The sequence below is a fragment of the Vipera ursinii genome (genome assembly GCF_947247035.1).
Source record: "Vipera ursinii genome assembly, chromosome: 3".
Classification (NCBI taxonomy): Eukaryota; Metazoa; Chordata; class Lepidosauria; order Squamata; family Viperidae; genus Vipera; species Vipera ursinii.
Genome location: NC_139516.1, coordinates 130647682 through 130669309, shown reverse-complemented (window position 1 = coordinate 130669309; position 21628 = coordinate 130647682). Strand labels below are relative to the sequence as shown.

At 39.5% G+C, this 21628-nt stretch overlaps 1 protein-coding gene across 1 annotated transcript in view; it reads left to right on the top strand.

Annotated features, from left to right (window-relative positions):
• MYO10 (myosin X) overlaps positions 1–21628 on the top strand; it is a 152854-nt gene that overhangs the window by 50209 nt on the left and 81017 nt on the right. The window contains exons 3-4 of the mRNA XM_083358382.1: positions 4121–4279; positions 14146–14333. Of these exons, the coding sequence (XP_083214508.1) occupies positions 4121–4279; positions 14146–14333 (347 nt within the window). The remainder of the gene's footprint in view (positions 1–4120; positions 4280–14145; positions 14334–21628) is intronic.

Genomic DNA, 21628 nt, shown 5'->3' with positions numbered 1-21628 from the left:
TCAGTTCCTTGGTCAATCTTCTTGAGTCAAGTGTGATGTCTTCTGTTGGTGGTGCCTTCAGTTCTTGCTACCCATTGCTTGTCTAATTACAAGAAGCTGAGGAAATGCTAAAAGGAGAAGAACAGACATCATATAAGAACTGGAAGTAGGAGCCAAAAAAGAGTTGGGAAGAAAGCAAACCTAGGGAGAATCACATTCAGAGGCTATGCTGTTTGGTAAAACTTGTACAAGAAATCTGTAGCCTTGAACAGTATAGTTAAGAGAGCTGGAATGTGAATGCTTCAAGTTCACAGGAGGTTGAGGTTCATATTTAATGAATGTAAATTGATAGTTTATTTCTGTTTAAGAAGCCCCAAAGTTTCATGGCAAATTATCCACTTACTGTCAGGCCAAAGCCCACAGATGAGAAAATGAGATCCAATCCAATCCTGTATTTGCTTAAATCTAATAGAATATTGCCAAACTAAAGCTATAACCTTCTAACCTACTCAATATATGCTGTAAGATTCTAGGGTGTGGTTATCCTGAAACTCTTCTCCTCAGTCCCATCCAGTGTAGTCTCTTGATTTGGGTCTCCTGGAAAGCTCTGAGTTGGCAAAATCTTCCCCCCACTATTGCTGCAGGTGCACATTTTGTCACCTTTTTACGAACAAAGTTTTGAATTTTATTTATTTAATTAGGAAGTTCCTTTGTATCATTATGACAAAATTACAGCTACTATCTGGGTGACACACATTGAACAAGCCAGCCTGAATAGACCTTTCAAAGACATTACTACTGTATACATAAGGGATGCTATTTCTGCTACATGAATAATGCCTGTAGAAAGGGAATGAAACCTGGGACATGAGAGAGAGAGAGAGAGAGAGAGAGAGAGAGAGAGAGAGAGAGAGAGAGAGGATCAAACTGTTAGCTATAAAGTTTGTCATCAATAAAATCAGAAGTTCCGTGTTCCAATGCCACTCTGTACAGTAAACTGGCTATTCACACCCTGAAAGATAATAGAGTTTCTTCTGTGGATACATCGAAATGCTTTTATATCACCAACCTTATGATATATAGAATATCAACAAACTCAAATAAGACATGTATAAATTAGTTTTGAGGATTTCTATCAAACCCAAAATTTTATGATGCATGATCATTCATGTTTATTATATGTTTATAATAATATGTGGCATATTCTTCCAAATTTTTTTTACAAAACTCCCCACTAATTTTAGGATTTGGATTCCTCTAATCAAACTAACACTTATACACTAAAAGCATACATATTAATTTCAGTTACTTGATTGACAGTCATTAGTGTGCGGTCTTGGATAAGAACTGCTTGATTCTCTGAATGTTTACTCCGAATCTCTTTACTTATAGTAAAGCCTTCTGAATGTAATCCAAGTTACTTTTAAGCTGGTTCTCAGAAGGTTTTTTTTTAATCATTCTTCAAAGAAATGAAATACTCAGCTGTGCATACGTGAGATGTGATGCTGCCTTTGAGCTCTGGCAGTTCTAACATCTGCTTTGTAAGGCTGATAATGAGAGTTCACACTTACACCACAGACATGGAAAGATTTTAAAAGATGTCTAAGATTGTATTTCCAAAGCAGAGAGCTGTACAGACTCTTCCTTTCATGGACCATCTCTGTTCAATCACATATACTTGTCCTGTCAGGTCTGGCAGGAGGGGTCCTGCCCTGCTCAGGTCCTATTAGGTCCCCCAAAGAGGGCCTTTTCTGTCATCATCCTTGCTGTTTCTTGGAGATTAGATTGACTCCTAACTCTTCTAGCTTTCTGTATGGCCCTAAAAATGTCATTTTGCAACAGGCATGGGGACCTGGGAGCATGATACTGCTTGCGCTGTGGCTATATTGATGGATGTTGGACTCCTTCAGCTATGAAAGTTGTAGTACGGCTTTTGAATTATTTTTATTGTTCTTAAATTGCTGCGTTGTTTTGATGTTTTTATATTTTTTTAAAAAAATTGTGAGCTGCTAGAAGTCACATATTTGAGATGGGAGGCTCTACAAATTGAAATAACCAACCAACACTGGCGTTGAAGGACAACGTATAAGAAGTTGGGTTTCAGAGGGAGCTTGGGCTTTTCCATGTGGAACCACTTTTGCCTGTCCCATCAGGTCAGAATGGGCAGTCCAGCTGAGGCCTTGGCTGCAGCCTAGGATAAGCGAGCAATGGAGAGCTTTTTTTTAATTAAAAAGTTTTTCAATACATTTTATCTTTAACAACCCCTCGCCACCCACCCACCCCCTTCCCAGCCCAACTCAACCCTGCCCCCCCTCCCCTTCCCCCCTCCCCGACTTCCCAGAGCTAAATACAAGGTATAAAAGTAGAAACAATCATAAACTACCATATGCTGACAATAATAAACTATTAGGTCTATCGCACTTTAGCTCTTATAAAATGACTACAAGTAATATAGATATCACATCAATACTTATTCAAATGCTAAATGAAACTTTTTAGTCCCATATTTATTCTGGATGTAATCAATCCATTTTTTCCACTCCATAATATATCGTTGTTGCGAATGGTCTTTCAAATACGCCGAGATCTTTGCCATTTCCGCCAGCTTAGAAACTTTTAATGTCCATTCTTCTATAGTCGGCAGTTCCTCCTTCTTCCAGTATTGACCTACTAAAAGTCTTGCTGCCGTAATTAAGTTCAACATCAACTTAGTATCCACAACAGTAGTATCAGTAATAATGCCCAGTAAAAACAATTGCGGACAAAACTTTATCCTTTTCTTAAATATCTTCTGCATATTCCACCAGATTTTAATCCAAAACGCTTTAACCTTTTTACAAGTCCACCATATATGAAAATACGTTGCATCTTCACCACCACACCTCCAGCATTTAGGCTGATAGTTCGGATACATACTTGCTAACTTTTTGGGATCTAAATGCCACCTATAAAACATTTTATAAAAATTCTCTCTTAAATTTTGGGCTTGTGTAAATTTTACATTTCTCACCCAGATCTTTTCCCAAGTATCCATTGTAATAACTTCTTGAATATTCTGAGCCCACTTTATCATGCAATCTTTAACAAGCTCTGTTTCTGAATCAATTTCTATCAATGCAAGATATATCCGCTTGATATATCAATGGAGAGCTTTGATGAGGGGTGGGCAACTATGGCCCCTTTATGACCTGTGGACTTCAACTCTCTGGCATTACTGCTGGCTCAGTAATTCTGACCTAAAGGGGGCATAGTTGCCCACCTCTGCCTTAGACTGTAATATTGCAGGATCCCAGAAGCGGGTCTTCTTGATGGCAGCTCCTGCAATCTGGAATGACATTCCCACAGAGATCCATATTATTCTCACCCTTAGTGACTTTCCCAAAAATATTAAAAATCTGCTTGTTTTCCTAAACATTGGGATAAAATCACTGTGGAGCTCTGGTTTGTTATTGTTGTAGTTGTATTTGTTGTTGTTGTTTTGATATTGAGTTAGCCTTCTGGTCAATTGTGTTTTTTAACATTTTTTATTTCTTTTCTTTTTTTATTTGTAAGCCATCCAGAGTCATTGAAGAGTTAGGCAGTCTCAAAATTGAATAATATATATGTACTTTTTGATTAGGGTTTCCAGGTTTGATTTTTTTTTAACCAATAAATTTCATGACCGAAAAAACTATAAATCCCCATGTGAACTCACAGAAGGTGTTGAAGAACTAGATTCTATTTTCTCAGCCTGATAATTCTCAGTATAAAATACTACTTTTTGTTGTTGCTATACTCAGAACATTTCTGAGTAAAAATGTTTTGCTTTTTTAAAAAAAATAAATGTATTTCGTACTTAACTGGGAAAAGTAGAGTTAAATTAGAATCACAATTATGGGCATGTTGATGGATTTTTTAAAATTTTCAAACGTATGTTTTTATTTCACAGTAGATACAGGATTAAGTCATATATAGATAGGGTGACCTTAGCTTGCACTAATTTGTTGGGTACTATCCCTATAAAATTAAGAAGGTGGCAATTGGTGCAGTTTATATTTTAATGAGCACTGTGTGTATGTTTTTGTGTGTGTTTTTCAACAGCAAAAATAGAATTCATATTTTTAAAATTACCCATTTTAATGATCTGTTATTTTTTTTCCAGGTATATACATACAAACAGAGATCACTTACACACCAAAAAGTTACACCTATGCAGCCTACAAGCACAGATGGTCTGGAAGATATGGCAGCACTGATAGATCTCCACGAGGGTGCTATCATGTACAATTTATTCCAGCGATATCAGCAAGACAAAATTTATGTAAGTGTCTAGAAGGGCAGAATAAGACATGAATATTTTTCATGAATGATCATGTTATCTAGCACTAAAAAAAATTCCCTTACAGAGTATATGGTGTAAATACGGTATAAAGTGCATGGCAACTTGGTGGAATGATTCCTTAATATTGTTGCTGACCCCAATAGATGAACAGCCATTTTTTAGGGGATTCAGATGGAGACATTTTGTCTAGTCCCCTTCTCAGTCTAGAATAGTGTGATTCCTTTTAATTTTTTTCAGTAATAGTCAATTGTACTATGCTTAAAAATTGGTCCATATTAATGCTGAAACTAGGATTGTTATGTCATACAGTGAAATGCAATAGATTTTTTTTTCCGGTTAGCCTCCACCCTGACATGCCCATTTCAAGGAGATGGAGGGTAATTCTTTATTCAAAGATATGGCTATAATTCTCAGTTCAAGTTAAAATGCCATTAATTTTGAATAGCGCTTCTCCTCATTCTAGGTATTTCTTTCAAACCCATTTGTACATGATGGTAGAGTGGCATCTTATGTTCAGATATTAGATCAGTACTGATCTTGTTATTTGATGGTTATATTTCCATAGACAACATTTGGATGCTACGCAGATATGTAGTCCTTAGGCTTGAAAATATAATTTGCTAAGACTTATATGAGATACTTCATCTAAAGTAAAAACTGTATTTCCTAAGGTAAAGACTTTTTTTTGGTGTTCAAAAGCTTGGTTCCAAAATTAGATGTGCCAGCGATATGGTGGTTACTTGGCTTGCTTTATCAAAGACAGAATGTCTGAAAAGTACTGTAAAGGTTATTCTTTCATGGGATAGTTGCACTTACACAGAAAATTTTGAGGGGAAGAGAACTGAAAACCACATAAGTACATATGCGCTATAGTTAAAGGCAAGGGCAGTCTAATTATGGTGTTAAGAATTGGCTCTGAATACATTTGTTTCCCACAGATTGCAGGCTGTCAGCTGGTTTGGGTAAATACAAGCTGAAATGAGGTCAAAACAGCATGAAAGAAAGTGATTGAAACAAGTTTATGTTAAAGCTAAAAATAGAAGGACTAATACATTTTGGAAATGAATCCTCTGTGATTCAAGCTAAAAGCATTGCCTTTTAGCACATATATTCTTTTAGGCATAACCAAGAGGTTAGTGACGGTTTTACCACATGGGGCAAGTAGTTTTATCAGAGATGAATGTTATCTCAGTACTGTTGTGATAAAAGAGTTCCTCCTATTTGTGATATTGATTTCCTCTCAATAATTTTAAGATAGCTTTGCTTTTAATGTGTGCGTAGTTCTCAGTGCCTAAAAGAAAAAGAAAAATACAGCATTTAAAATATAAGCAGACAATAAACCAAATCCTGCCAAAGTTTGCATTTTGAATGAGACCCTCTTTTTCCTATACACTCGTTGATTTGTCTAGTGAATATTCCTGAAGGGAAATTCAGGAAAAAGACAGAAAACCTAAGAAAAGATTTTAAGAGATGTTGTTGTTGTTGTTGTTAGTTGCGAAGTCGTGTCCGACCCATCACGACCCTATGGACAATGGTCCTCCAGGCCTTCCTGTCCTCTACCATCTTCTGGAGTCCATTTAAGCTCATGCCTACTGCTTCAGTGACTCCATCCAGCCACCTGATTCTCTGTCGTCCCCTTCTTCTATTGCCCTCAATCTTTCCCAGCATTAGGCTCTTCTCCAGTGAGTCCTTCCTTCTCATTAGGTGGCCAAAGTATTTGAGTTTTAGCTTCAGGATCTGGCCTTCTAAAGAGCAGTCAGGGTTGATCTCCTCTAGGACTGACCGGTTTGATCGCCTTGCAGTCCAGGGGACTCGCAGGAGTCTTCTCCAGCACCATAATTCAAAGCCTTCAATTCTTTGGCGCTCAGCCTTTCTTATGGTCCAACTTTCACTGCCATACATTGCAACTGGGAAGACCATAGCCTTGACTATACGCACTTTTGTTGACAGGGTGATGTCTCTGCTTTTTAGTGTGCTGTCTAGATTTGCCATGGCTTTCCTCCCCAGGAGCAAGCGTCTTTTAATTTCTTGGCTACAGTCCCCATCTGCAGTGATCTTGGAGCCCAGGAAAATAAAATCTGTCACTACCTCCATTTCTTCCCCATCTATTTGCCAGGAATTGAGAGGGCCAGATGCCATGATCTTGGTTTTCTTAATGTTTAGTTTCAACCCAAGTTTTGCACTCTCCTTCTTCACTCGCAACAAGAGGCTCTTTAGTTCCTCTTCACTTTCTGCCATTAGAGTGGTATCATCTGCATATCTTAGGTTGTTGATATTTCTCCCGGCAATCTTAATTCCAACTTTTGATTCATCTAGCCCTGCCTTTCTCACGATGTGCTCTGCATATAAGTTAAATAGGCAAGGCGACAGTATACAGCCTTGCCGGACTCCTTTCCCAATTTTGAACCAATCAGTGGTTCCGTGTCCAGTTCTTACTGTTGCTTCTTGGTCCGCATATAGGTTTCTCAAGAGACAAATAAGATGGTCTGGTACTCCCATCTCTTTAAGGACTTGCCACAGTTTGTTATGATCCACACAATCAAAGTCTTTAACATAGTCAATGAAGCAGAAGTAGATGTTTTTCTGGAACTCTCTAGCTTTCTCCATGATCCAGCGTATGTTAGCAATTTGATCTCTAGTTCCTCTGCCTGTACTTCTGGTAGTTCTCGATCCACATACTGCTGGAGTCTAGCTTGTAGGATTTTAAGCATAACTTTACTAGGATGAGAAATGAGTGCAATGGTGCGATAGTTTGAACATTCTTTGGCACTGCCTTTCTTTGGAATTGGAATGTAAACTGATCTTTTCCAATCCTGTGGCCACTGTTGAGTTTTCCAAATTTGCTGGCAAATTGAGTGTAGCACTTTTACTGCATCGTCTTTTAAGATTTTGAATAGCTCAGCTGGAATACTGTCACCTCCACTAGCTTTGTTGTTGCTCAGCTTTTCTAAGGCCCACTTCACTTCACATTCTAGGATGTCTGGCTCGAGGTCAGTGACCACCTCATTGTGATTATCAGGGACGTTAAGCTCATTCTTGTATAGTTCTTCTGTGTAATTTTGCCACCTCTTCTTAATCTCTTCTGCCTCTGTTAGGTCCCTGCCATTTTGGTCCTTTATCATGCCCATTTTTGCATGAAACGTTCCTTTCATCTCTCCAATTTTCTTGAAAAGATCTCTGGTCCTCCCTATTCTATTGTTTTCTTCTATTTCTTTGCATTGTTCATTTAAGAAGGCATTCTTATCTCTTCTAGCTATTTGGAATTCTCCATTTAATTGGGCATATCTTTCTTTTTCTCCCTTGCCTTTCGCTTCCCTCCTTTCCTCAGCTATTTGCAAAGCTTCCTCAGACAGCCATTTTGCTTTCTTGCATTTCTTTTTCTTTGGGATGGTTTTAGTTGCTACTTCTTGTACAATGTTGCGAACCTCTGTCCATAGTTCTTCAGGCACTTTGTCTATCAGATCTAATTCCTTAAATCTATTTGTCACCTCTACTGTATATTGAACAGGGATATGATTTAATTCATACCTGACTGGCCTAGCGCTTTCCCCTACTTTCTTTAATTTAAGCGTAAACTTTGCAACAAGAAGCTCATGGTCTGAGCCACAGTCAGCTCCTGGTCTTGTTTTTACTGACTGTATAGAGCTTCTCCATCTTTGGCTGCAGAGCATATAGTCAATCTGATTTCTGTGTTGACCGTCTGGTGATGTCCATGTGTAGAGCCGTCTCTTGGGTTGTTGGAAAAGAGTGTTTGCTATGACCATCGTATTCTCTTGACAAAATTCTATCAGCCTGTGCCCTGCTTCATTTTGTACTCCAAGGCCAAACTTGCCTGTTATTCCGGTTATCTTTTGGCTTCCTACTTTAGCATTCCAATCCCCCATGATGATAAGGACATCATTTTTTGGTATTAGTTCTATAAGGTGCTGTAGAGCTTCATAGAACTGGTCAATTTCATCCTCTTCAGCACTGGTGGTTGGGGCATAGACTTGGACTACTGTGATATTGAATGGTTTGCCTTGGATTCGAACTGAGATCATTCTGTCATTTTGAGGATTGTATCCCAGTATTGCTTTTCCTACTCTTTTATTGACTATGAAGGCTACTCCATTTCTTCTGAGGGATTCTTGCCCGCAGTAGTATACCTGATGGTCATCTGAATTAAATTCACCCATTCCTGTCCATTTTAGTTCGCTGATACCTAAGATGTCTATGTTTAGTCTTGTCATCTCTTGTTTGACCACGTCCAGCTTTCCTTGATTAATGGATCTTACATTCCAGGTTCCTATGGAGAAAAAATCTTTACAGCATCGGACTTTCCTTTCACCACCAGACACATCCACAGCTGAGCGTCCTTTTGGCTTTGGCCCAGTCACTTCATTCTTTCTGGCGCTACTAGTACTAGCCCTCTGCTCTTCCCCAGTAGCATATTGGATGCCTTCCGACCTGAGGGGCTCAGCTTCCAGCGTCATATCGTTTTGCCTTTTGGTACTGTCCATAGGGTTTTCATGGCAAAGATACTGGAGTGGGTTGCCATTTCCTTCTCCAGTGGATCACGTTTTGTCAGAACTCTCTGCTATGACCTGTCCGTCTTGGGTGGCCCTGCACGGCATAGCTCATAGCTTCATTGAATTACGCAAGCCCCTTCGGCACGACAAGGCAGTAATCCATGAAGGGGCTTTAAGAGATATCAAGGCCTAAATGTGATAGTAAAGGGTTAGTTAAGAGTAGAAGAGTGAGAAATAGAAGGTGACCTAGATCAAAGGAAGAACAAATGGTAAATGTTGCCCATTCTATTTCTCTATACATTCCTACTTTTTATGGCTGTATTGTCCATTGCAGTAATTTTATTTCAACATTCCAGGTAGGTTCTGTATTTGGATGACTTGTTTTATATCGCAGAACTAATGAAACTTGTTTTAGCATAGCATCTTTAGAATAATATATTGAACAGTTATCATCAACTACAATTGGAACTCCATTTGCTTTATATCTTCGTTTTGGTTCAATAAGCTCTTCTAATAACACCTGATCCATCTAATTATGGAATGCTTTTCAATGTAGCTTTATTCCCAAGAGAGATCTTTCAGGGAGCTAATGACTACTTAATAATGTTAAATGAAACAATGAATTGTTTTATTCTCTCTTGGCTTCTAGCCAAATGCACACAAAAAAAACATTTTAAACATCCCAATCTTTGTTATCCTAATCTGATAAATATTGTTTTAGAAGCATTTATATTCTAGATACTGGCTTTGGCATACTAATTCTGATTTACAAGTGAGCTTAAATCCATTTAATATTTTGGAAGCCATAATTAAATGTGGATGGTAAGTAATTACCTATGACGAAAGTGAGAGGCTAGGAAGTTCTCGGATTGTCTGATCTTCCAAGGAATGAAAAACCATCAGGCTTATATAGTGATTTTAGATAGTCTATATTATTAGTCATTAGAAACTTCTGTGTGGTTTTTTTTCCCGGTTGATGTTTCAGCTTTTTCTTTAGATCGAGGTAATTTTGCAGATATAAATGATCAAGGGGTTTAAATATATGACCCGTATCCTTATTTCCTATGTGTGTTTTGTTTGTTTTAGTTTTTGCCATAAGAAAACACAGACCTGAGGAATAGTGCATCCTCTGGCTGCAAGAGGTGCCCATTCTTTCATTTCTCAATTTTTAGATCTGAAAGTATCACAAACAAAACATGGGAATAACTTAGTAAAAAGCACATGCAGAGCAGAAAATAAGCAAGATTAGGCCGGCCTTCCCCAACCTTTCCGGCTTCGCGGACCAGCGTTGGGGAGGGGAAGGTTCGGTGTGAGTGGCAGGCGGGTGTGCACTCATGCAACTCCATTTGCACAAGTAGTAGTCACACACACCCGCCACTCGCATAAATGGAGCTTTGTGCGTGCACTTGCCCGCTGTGTGCATGCTCATATTCTGAATGGGCCGTGGCCTGGCGGTTGAGGACCCTTGGTCTAGGCCAGGGGTAGGCAACCTCGGCTCTTTTATGGCTCATGGACTTCAACTCCCAGAATTCCTGAGCCAGCCAGGAATTCTGGGAGTTGAAGTCCATGAGTCATAAAAGAGCCGAGGTTGCCTACCCCTGGTCTAGGCCATATCGTGCAGCAGCGCCCTATCTCTTGAAACAGAGTATGCAGGAATGCAACAATATTTGCTATTTAGTTGACTGTCATATATTTGCATGTGTGTGCGGCTTTTCACCAAGATGTTCAAATAAATTATAAAGATATGTTTTCTTGAAATATATTCAATGTTTCCTCTGAAATAAACACCTGTACGTACCAAATTCCCTTTTGGCAATTCTTCTGGGTGAATCAAATGTTAAAGCTGGCATAAGAATAAAGGTTCTTTAGAGTCTTGTTTCAAACTTTCCTCTCGACACTTCTGTTTGAGTCTGTTTTGTGGCATTTATTTGTTCCAGCTATAGAAGGGAGAAGGTAAGCTTCTTACTCTTTACAGAGAATGACATTTTTCCTGAATAGTATTAATTTAATTTGTTTATAGAGGAATATTTCAATACATTGCACCTGTCATATTGGATAGCGTCTTGTTATGAGAACACAACACATGATTAAATGATTGGAGCTATCTGTAACAAATGATGGCACTAGGTAGAAGCTTCTATAAACATCTAATCATATGTTAAACTATTGCTTTTGAGAAAAATGTTTGACCTCAAACACTTAACTTACAATTTAGGGAGAGAATTGGACGCTGTCCCTTACAAATTAGGTAAACAAATTAAGCATAAAGCAAACTGAAGTGTTGGTTAAATCAAGGGTACTTGCATGCGTGCAACCATAAATTATATCTCACTTTAGGATACAAATGAAGAAACAGCCTATCAAAAATATGCCTTACATATTTTTTGTACTAATTTGTGTCCAGTGGCTGACCTACTTGGCTCACAGAAAAATGAGCTTGCAAAATGGGAAGCAACAGAGTGAGACAAAGTCAAACATACTGTATCTCAAATTACAATGTAATTTTTGTTTTATCAACAACTATGTGACAAATTGCTAAAGACGGACCTTCTGTTCTCTTTATTCAGACAGAGATTGCAGGAAGTCAGAAACAAGTCATTACTTTGAATTCCCTTGCTGTCCTGTGGGCTTCCTAAAGGAATCTGGTTGACCACTACTGATTTATTTTTACACTAGGAAGCACAGTCTTCTACAACACCATATAATACACTGCCTTTGAAATTCCACATTTGGCATGCTCCTTCTATGTGTTTACATGTGTGTGTCTAGGCACATACTTTTCCAAAACACAAACCAGCCTTGGGTATGCAGAATTAGTTGGATGGCACTTTGGGTTGCAGCCAAAATCATGAACCAGATGTATCTTTCCTTACATCCACGGGGTATTTTTGAAAAATGTTTTTTTAATGATATGTACCTTTGCCAACATTAAAATAAACTTTTTAGTGATTCCAAGTTAAAGCCTCACTACTTTTTCAATGTGTTTGGCATTTAATAGGGGTTTTTTTAAAAGATTTTGTCTAAAACAAAAGTTCTAAAGAATGTGAAAAGTGAGGCAACTGTTAAGTTACATGAAGGGTCTGTGAGAAATAAAATTTAGTTAAACTGTTTGTGGTTCTAATTTTTGCAAACATTCAATTGAATACATTTTTGAATACATCCCTGATAATCATTCATAATGTTAGTATCACTGTGAAAATGTTTAATTCAGTGGGCTAAATGGAAATCATGCAGCTAATTATTTTATTTATTACAGTACAATCTTGGTTCTTTGGACTTCTGTTCAATTATCCCCACATGCAAACTTTTGGTTTGGCATCAGTGCATGGACATTTGATATAATTAATGTCTTTTGTGCAAATGCAAAAACAGCAATTATGTAACTACAATAACACAGAGAGATAATATAATTTTGAATTTAAAGGACATTTGCTGTTACCAAAGACTGTTTCAATCCAGATGGGCTGTTGAATTGAGATCTTGCTTCATTTTGTCTTGTATATTTCTTGAAAGAGTTCTCCACTGGGTTCCTCCTTTGTTCAGGACTGTCAAGGGTCATAAAATGAAACATCCATCTCCCTTTGCTCTTTACTTTGTATATTTAAAAAAGAATAATCTGAATTTAAATTCAGTCTTTAATGTAATCAATTACAGTATCCATTAGGACTGGGTCATAGATTTGGAGTAGGTGGCATCATTTCAGGGCATTCTTTCAGGCAGTGCTAATGGAGGAAAGACCAAATCCCTGATCGTTTCTTTGTGAGGTACCACTTCTCTCCTCACTCCTGATGAACATCTACATGCAAATACTACCCAGTTTTACATCTCAACTCTTGATGGCCCACATTATGCCTAAGATTCTGCTTCACTTGAAAGAAGATTTAAGTGACTGATTTTTGAGGCTTCCTGGATCTGGAAAGTTTCCATATTTAGTTCTGAATTAGGTTGTACTCTCCCAGAGAGTATGGGTATACAATTTGGGACTATTCTTAGAATTCCTGCTTGAAGGACAATGCAGCTATGGCTTGGAGGGACTTTGCACAAATGTACCTTATTGCCAATTGTGCCCATTCCTAGAATAGGAGACCTTCCTTATACAGTCTACATTGGGTTGCCTTGAAAACATGAAACTATAGTTGGTCCAGAAAACAGTAGCACTGGTAGTTATGGGTACATCCTATTATTTCCAAGTAACATTGGTACTTTCTGGTGCAATTCAAGGTGCTGGTTATGACCTATAAAACCCTCCATAAACATGGGGCCACCTGTTTCTTTGATTAGCATGTTCTGGGTCCTGTCAATGAAATAATGTCATATGTTGGGAGCCAAGAGATGTGCCTGCTTTGTTGCTGTGCTTATCATATAGAACAGCATTTCCTTTGACATCTCAATGGCCCTTTCCTCCCTTTTGTATAGCTTTGGGTTGGTTGATCTTGATGTCTGGGTTGACTGACTTGGAGTGTATGTAAACCGAGTCTGGTTAAAATTGCTTTATGCCATATTGTGTGTGCTGTTCAAATTCCTTGCTTAATTGTGTATGCTGCCATAAGTCGTCACACCTGTGGCAATATAAATTGACAAAATATATGGATTTCATTTACCCATAATATACCTTAAAGCTTTGTCAAAAATACAAAGATGACCCTTGTTATTTCTGGTATTCCATTCTAGCTGAACAGCGAATAAGACTGTGGATAAGGGATAATATTGAAAAGTACTAGATACAAACAAATTTGCTGCAGGTGCATGAAATCACTTATTATGGTACCAAGATTGGGTGTGCATTTTCCTATCACAGATACACAAGACAAAAGATAACAAGGGTTGCTTATATCCTATGATGCTGGCATTTTTCCCATTTATTTTTAATTCAAATATTTAAGTCTTTTTTTAAAAAAAATTGGGGCAGGAAAGCTGAAAAGAATCAATGAAGATGTTCACAGGGATATCAGTGCCCACATGTTGCCTTTCCCTCCCCTTAGGCTTCTGCTGGAAAATGTCCCAGAATAGGTTCTGGGTTGTGCCTTATAGCTTCTGTTGCATTTTACAATCATAGGCTGCAATGTTACCATATTTAACTTGAAGAGAGAGCCAGTGAAAACAAGTTCTGCATAAAATTGCTTTTCCCAAACAATGTTATTTGCTTGTTGTTGTTGTTTTTTAGTTGATCAAATTATCCCCAGCGTGTTGGCATTTTTCTCCCCTTCAGAGTTGGGGGTTTCCTCTGTTTTGTATGTGCTAGGCCTTGTCAAATTCAATATTTTTTTTAAATTCAGGAGTATGATTATAGCAGTATATCCAATCAAATCACCCAAATATGCCTTTTTTTTCTTTCAGACTTACATTGGTTCTATTGTTGCCTCAGTTAACCCCTATAAGACTATCCCAGGTCTGTATGATCAGACCACCATAGAGCACTACAGCCGTCATCACTTGGGAGAGATTTCACCTCATATTTTTGCTATTGCTAATGAATGCTACCGCTGCCTATGGAAACGTCATGACAACCAATGTGTTCTCATCAGGTATTTTGAATAATGTACTAATTACTCCAGCTTTTGTTGCTGAATTGTGATTATATGTGAAATTTTGCATTGCTGAATATGGTGGAGAAAGAATATTCTTAATTCTTTTCTATAAGATCTCATTTAAAATGAAGTACGTGGAGGTATAGCTTCATTACATGATCCCAATTTCTTCTTGGAAGACAAATACGTTTATATATATCTAATATATGTCTTGTGGTCATTCAATAAAAGTTATGTTTTTAGTTTTGTATAGCTTACTCAGGTCAATTAACGTAGACTTCACTTTGAACACTTTGATTTTCTCACTGAGTTATGTCATGCTGTGCGGAAGATTAATTTGTCACCACTCCTCGTGAATAAGTACATTGATCAAAGAAAGACCTTAGAAAACCCATAAATAACAGCAGCAATAATAATGAAAACTCTTGAATGTACTGGTTGATTTAATCTCCTTAACTGAGCTTGCTTATTTTCTCTATTATTTAACCTAACCTACCCTTTCATTTAATGAGGATAAAATACTTTGTCACTAGATCCTAATGTTCAGTGGTTTTCTGACACAATATTTCAGTTATTGTATTAATGAAATGTTGCACTTCGGTTCCCTACGTGTGTTAGGACATATGAAAGATGTTCATGTACAATCACTCAAACTAGTAGCATGTCATGGGAAGGGCTTTGGAAGAGCAGGTTGATGGGGACAGTTGTCTTGGATTCCATGCTTTGAAAGGGTCTCATCTAAAAGAAGATTACCCAATTATAGTTGCAATAATTATTTCTGTGTTCTGGGTCTCCCATCAATACACACCTTAGATTTCTCTTGGTAGAGAATTGCATAGGCTGCAGGAAGAAGGTCTTGGTAACGATCGATCGTTGAATGAATATTGGCTTTTAAAATTGGAATATCTGGGGAAAACAAGGCAATACAGTTGTGTTTTTTTAATCCCATTTATATCCCGCCCTTCTCCGAAGACTCAGGGTGGCTTACAATTTAAAGCACAAATCAATGTGCTTAGCAATAGCCTTCATTCTATGTATATGCCTGCTTATTATTAGGGCTTTCGCCCCCCCCCCCCCAAGCGGCATTATTACAAAGTCAGCTTATTGCCCCCAACAATCTGAGTCCTCATTTTACCTACCTCAGAAGGATGGAAGGCTGAGTCAACCTTAAGCCTGGTGGGATGCGAACCTGCACTAGTTGCTCAGTGTGCCTCCCTGATGGGAGGGTGAGGAGGCAACTCCAAAGTTGAGAGATTTTCATGAAAAAGGCCACCTCTTGTGTAGTCACTGAGCAAGATGACCCAAGATGATGTCATCTGTCTTCTGTCTGGCTGTCTATCACATTTAAATACCATTTACCTCACTATCCAAATTCAGACACAGGTACAAACCCCTAAGAATACCTGTTCCCTTTAGATAATATAGTCGTGAAGTGTAAAAGCTTTTAAAGCAACTTCAGATGTTACTAGAAACCAATGTTTTCTAGTTTTTTATCTTAATTTCATCACCCGTATCATATATATTCAGCTGTACCTCTCATCACTATTAGCAGCTCGGCCTGTTCTTTACAAAAATTGATTTTCAAAAATTGCTATGAATTGGGATGTGAAGGCTGTGGATGATACTGTAGCTATAGAGATTATGCTAATTTTTATGGTTTTAATTTTTTTAATGACTAAGTGATTTAAATGTAGGCAGTTTGCTGCAGAGTATGGGCAAAAGCAGAAGACAGATGTTGTTGCCAGAGAAAGATGGGTGTGTTGAAACTGTCAAATGCATCTTTCACAGGGAGAAATTTTTTTCAACGGTAGCCCAATTTTTGGCACCAGCTAATAAAACCTGCCATGTTGTCCTATTAGTGAATTATTTTATTCCACTTTCAGTAGGGATTGTATATCATCATTGTTTTCTATAGGTTCAGGGCAAACAATAAAGGTGATTGAGTATGTACTGCATTCTTAGCTATCACACATCTGAATTGGTATTGCCAGTATTATTGATTGTCTGTTTCTGACTTTCTAGCTGCTGCAGCTAGAAAGAATGACCACCTCAATTGTCTACAATGTTTTGAACCCTTTTTACAAAAGATTTTGGAAGCTTAGGAACAAAAAATCGTCTTTATGGCTTGCAAATTACTGGATAAAAGGCTTTTGGCAGTGGCGTAGCGTGGGGGGTGCAGGGGGGGCCGGCCGCACCGGGTGCAACATCTGGGGGGGGCGCGCTCGACGGCGCCGGGATCCGGCAGGGCGGAGGCACCGGAGCCCCAGCCGGGAAGGGCCTGATGCCCCACGGCGCGCCACACACACACACACACAAACACACAACCACACAGCGTGACTCCTCCTTCGGGCCACTCCGCCTTCGCTCCGGCGCTGGACGGAAGCCTTCTCTCCCTCCTCCCCCCCGCAAAGGAGAAGGCGGCTCCTGAGCGTGCACAGAGCGCGGCCCTCCTGCAAGCCCGGGGCTCCGCTGCGGAGGCTCTCCCAAGGCGCTCCCAGGGTTGCCAAAGGCGGGGGGGGCGTGGCAGGGCTTGAAAGAGGGTGGATTTCCCGCGGGGGGAGGATCGCTGCAGCGTCTCTCCGGGGGTCCCTGCTCTGGAATGAAAGCTGCGTCGGCAGGTTGCCGATCCAACTGTGCATGCAGACTTTGGGGGCGAGAGGACGTGGTCGGGTGCGTGTGCGTGTGTGTGTGTGTTTGTGGGCGCGCCCGTGCTGTCTCTGTTCTGCAAAAGGCGCTTTTTAAAAAAATAAAAATAAAAATAAAAATAAATCCTGTCCTGCTGGAATGCAGAAAAGCAGCCCTCGTCCCCCCCCATTAAAAGCTTGAACTCTTCTTCTGCCTTCAATCTCAGTTTCTGGAGCGCGAACCGGATTAAAAGACAAGGATGCAAATTGGCCATAAACTGGGATTCGTTTCATGTCATTCAACCGGGGCTTCGTGAACGTCACAGAAACACACATTAACTGTGTCAAAACATTTCTCTCTCCAAACTCCCAAGCTACAGACTTTCCCTTTTATTTAAAGGGGGTTTGTTTGTTTTTTTTAAAAAAACCTGTTTTATTTAATAAACAGCGGTTTATTTAAAGACCACATTCACACAGCACCCTAATGGCAAACCAAACGTATCATTGGGGTGACATGACAGCAAAGAATGGTGTGTGTGTGTGTGTGTGTGTGTGTGTGAACTTATACATCCAAAGCACCAGAAGGCAGGACAAGAAACAATAGATGGAAACTAATCAAGGAGAGAAACATCCTGGAATTAAGGAGAAACTTCCTGACAGTGAGGACAATTAATTAACCAGTGGAACAGCTTGCCACCAGAAATCGTGGCTGCTCCATCACTGGAAGTTTTTAAGAGGAGACTACTCAAATTGTATAGGGTCTCCTGCTTGAGCAGGGGGTTGGACTAGAAGACCTCCAAGGTCCCTTCCAACTCTCTTATTGTTATGGATGTGGATAAAGGTACAAAGAGAAGGAATGATAGTACCTCACTCGGAAACTCAGTTAAAGTTCCCAACTTTCTCCCTTCTGTCTGCTCCTAAGTCTTCGGCACCCAGCCTGGTCCGCTGACTTTGAATGACTGAAACTTTTGCTGGCAGGATGCTAAACCAACAGGTAAAGCTCAATTCCCTTACGTCAGACTGACTGGCAGTTAGGTAACAACTGCAGCCGCCGCACCTGCGGCTGCTTGCTGCTGCTGCTCCTCCTCCTCCTGCTGTATTGACTCTCTGCGGCCACTCGGTTCCCCCTGCAGGAGGCGATCGGGACCGCCCCCCCGACACACGTCGCCAGAAGCGAGAGTTTCCAGCCAGGCCGGCGAATCTTTGGGGTGAGGTGCCAAAGAGAAGGAGGCGGCTTGGCTTGGATAAGCAGTGTCTGGGCAGAAAATAGGTCGGGCGCCGCAGCAAGTATGAATTCCTGGGGTTCAGCCTAAGCAGGCAAAGCTGCAGGGTGGGTTGGTTGGCTTTTCCGGCTTTGGAATAACCTTGGGAAGCTGAGGCATTGTAAGTTGGAAGTCATTGTTTGTCGCCTAACATGTTGGGTCAACCCCACGCCACATGCTAAGCCATAAACCGTGGTTGGTATCCAGGGTTTAGGACAAGATGGAGAAAACTAGCCAATTGTGGGATCATAAATCTTGATGAAGCCCATCATCGCTCCATGTGATGTATGCACTCAATCTACAAACGTAGTCCAAGCCTATTCACATCTGTTGTAAGGTCATTCTCTCGTGGGGTTTATCCTGACGTCCACTAAGAGTGGAACAAACATGCCCCATTAACCATTTTCAACGCCATGTCCTCTCTTTGTCTCATCCTAAATCACAGCTGAGGCACCTTAAAGTTGCCTTGTTTCAGTTTTAAACTAGCATTTTCCCTCTTCTCCAGAGACCCTTTTTTGCCTTGAACCTAACTCAGGGGTAGGCAACCTTGGCTCTTTTATGACTCATGGACTTCAACTCCCAGAATTCCTGAGCTAGTGGAAGAGACTCGAGTGCTAAAATCCACAGGTTAGGGGGCGCAAATTACTTGCCTTGCCCCGGGTGCTGACAACCCACGCTACGCCATTGGCTTTTGGACAGAAATTTGCTCTAGGGGCTATGTCTTTTCTAGGCTATTTAAAATGTAAAGAGACAATAAAACAGTGGTTTGAAGACATGGATGTTCAGATTTTGCAGGGTTTGCTTCCAAACAGAAATACAGTATCTGATCCTGATCAGTGCTTCATAGCACATTGACTATTGTATAGCTGCAAATGAGATGTTTCTGTTAATATCATTTATTCTGTGCCATAATGTTATTGGTTGTTGTACTATACTTGCTGTCCAGAATAGCAGTTACAATAAATTAATTGGTTGGTTGATTGATTGGTTGATTATAATTATACTGTATATTAACATAATTATTTTGTTTGGTCTTCTCTAAGTATAGTAGATTACAGGAATCAAAGCTATGTATTTGGTGCATTGCTCTTTAAAGGCAGCAACCCCCCCCTAGTGGAGCTGCTTGTTATTTATCATTTTGTTGCAGGTCATACTGAATTTAGACGATACTATAATGACTGTATTAATTATAATGAGTTATTGGATTGTTGTTTCTAATAGAATTTTATTCAGCTAGACAAGTATTAGGAGTGTGGTCCTATGTTATATTGCTGTGTGGTATCTACTGTGTTATTGAAACAATATCTACAGTTGGGCAATACCTTTATTAGAACCAACTGGAACACCATAAAATGTAATAGCTATTACATTTTGGGGGATTTTTCATCAGAACATACAGTGTAAATGGGAAAGTTACTCTGCACTCTTGAATAAGTTTAGCAAAAGGTGTTATTTTCATTGACTTTCAAAAACTCATATAAAAGACTGAGTAATTAACTAGGGGTTTCCTCAGAGTTTAAGCCAGGGGTCTTCAATCTTGGCCCTTTTATGACTTGTGGACTTCAACTCCCAGAATTCCTCAGTCCTGGCTGAGGAATTCTGGGAGTTGAAGTCCACAAGTCATAAAAGGGCCAAGTTTGAAGACCCCTGGCTTAAGCCATTATGATGGCTTTTACATCACCCTCTCCCCTCGTATACAGATAATATGTTTACAACATAAAGGTGGTTGATCAATGATATTTGAAATGCTTCAAGCTTCAGTTAATTCACTGGGAGGAGGGAGAGAAGGTGACCTTCTGGAAGGGATAAACTGCAAGGGGTGTTTGTACATATGTGTGAAGGTGATATTCCTGCTAGCCTGGTGCCAGTTTTGATATAGGTTTTGCCTTATCCTTGTACATAGTTAGTGCCCCTTGCAGCTGCTCATAATGATTGTTAATGAATAAGGCAGATGATATAAGTAAAAGAGTTCAGATTTTTTTTTATTCCTAAGCAACTAAGATTTAGGGGAATGTTTTAGCAGGAAGAAAAAAATTAACTGATGAAGTGATTATACCCAAGGTTTAGCATATATCTGGTGTTGGATTTTTGTCTCCAGTTATCTTTTGAAAACCTTCAAACACCCTTGTTTTCCAACAAAAGCATAAAGAAAACTTCATTTTGAACAAGAATCAACTGTTCATGGGGAGATTTAGTACGTCAAAACAAAATATAAAATGTTAATATGGTGACCTCATTGAAGATTAGAACCTTACAGAAAAGTCAAGCCCAAGCATTTATGTATGAAGTTTATTTGAAATACACTGCTATTTTTCTGTTGGTTGTGAAGCACAGTTCTATTTATAAACCAGCTTTTTAACATATTGGAGTTAGAGGGTCCCATGATGAGTATAATAATTTATCCAAAGGGGGACTTCCGGTTTGCCAACACTGCCATTATGGACATATGGAGGACGGCTCTCGTCTTCCACGTCCAGTTTCGCATTGTTTGGAGGTCCTAAAAGAGCCAAAGAGTCGTCCTGGAGAAGCGACCATCAAGAAGGGGCTTTTGCAGAAATGCAGGGGAGCCACAACCCTCCCGTTAGTGCCTGCATTCCCTTCAAACCGGCGGATGAAAGACCGGCCATAGCAACATGGCCAGTTACTAGGCTGCAGACAGCCAAAGTCACACTTACTACCAAGCAACATTAAAGCAGCGTGGAAGAGACTGGGTTAGATCCCTCTCTTATATTCCAATCTTCTTCCTTTCACCTAAATAAGCTGCTAAGTACCTTCCCCCCTCCGGAGAGGGAGGGGGGAGTTCAACCCTCCCTTCAAAATAGTGGTGATCGAGCCTCCAAGAGTGTTTTTTAAAAAAGTTGAAAAAACGAATTAGACCTCAACTAGAACTTTACAACTTGTGGACTAAAAGCTTTTGACTATCTACTCCTTACTTCCCACTCTTATTTGAAAATTTGGCTTTACTCTTCTAAAATAGAAGAAACGATTGAAAAGAGATTAACAGAGATTAATTAAAAGAAAAGAAAAGAATTTTTTAAGCACTTGGGGGACACCCAGTGGCTAAACTTGAAATTGCAATCTGACACTCTTAAAAAAGAGAGAGAGAGAGAGAGAAGAGATTTGGCTGTACCTTAGAAACAAGATAAGACTAACCTTGAACACCAGATGTGAGATTACACCATGGAAGAAATACAAAAACAAATCTATGCTATGTTGAAAATAACCTGCCAAACCTATCAGTTCCTTTCTATAGCCGGTGATGAAATAAGAGCTTTTGGAAAAACTAGAAAGCGTCTTGGTTAAGTAAACTCAAATTGTGACAACAATTGTGACAGGACAGAACATAACAGAAGAAATTGAACAATCAAAAACATTTAACTACTCAACAAGCACAGACACCTGAAGA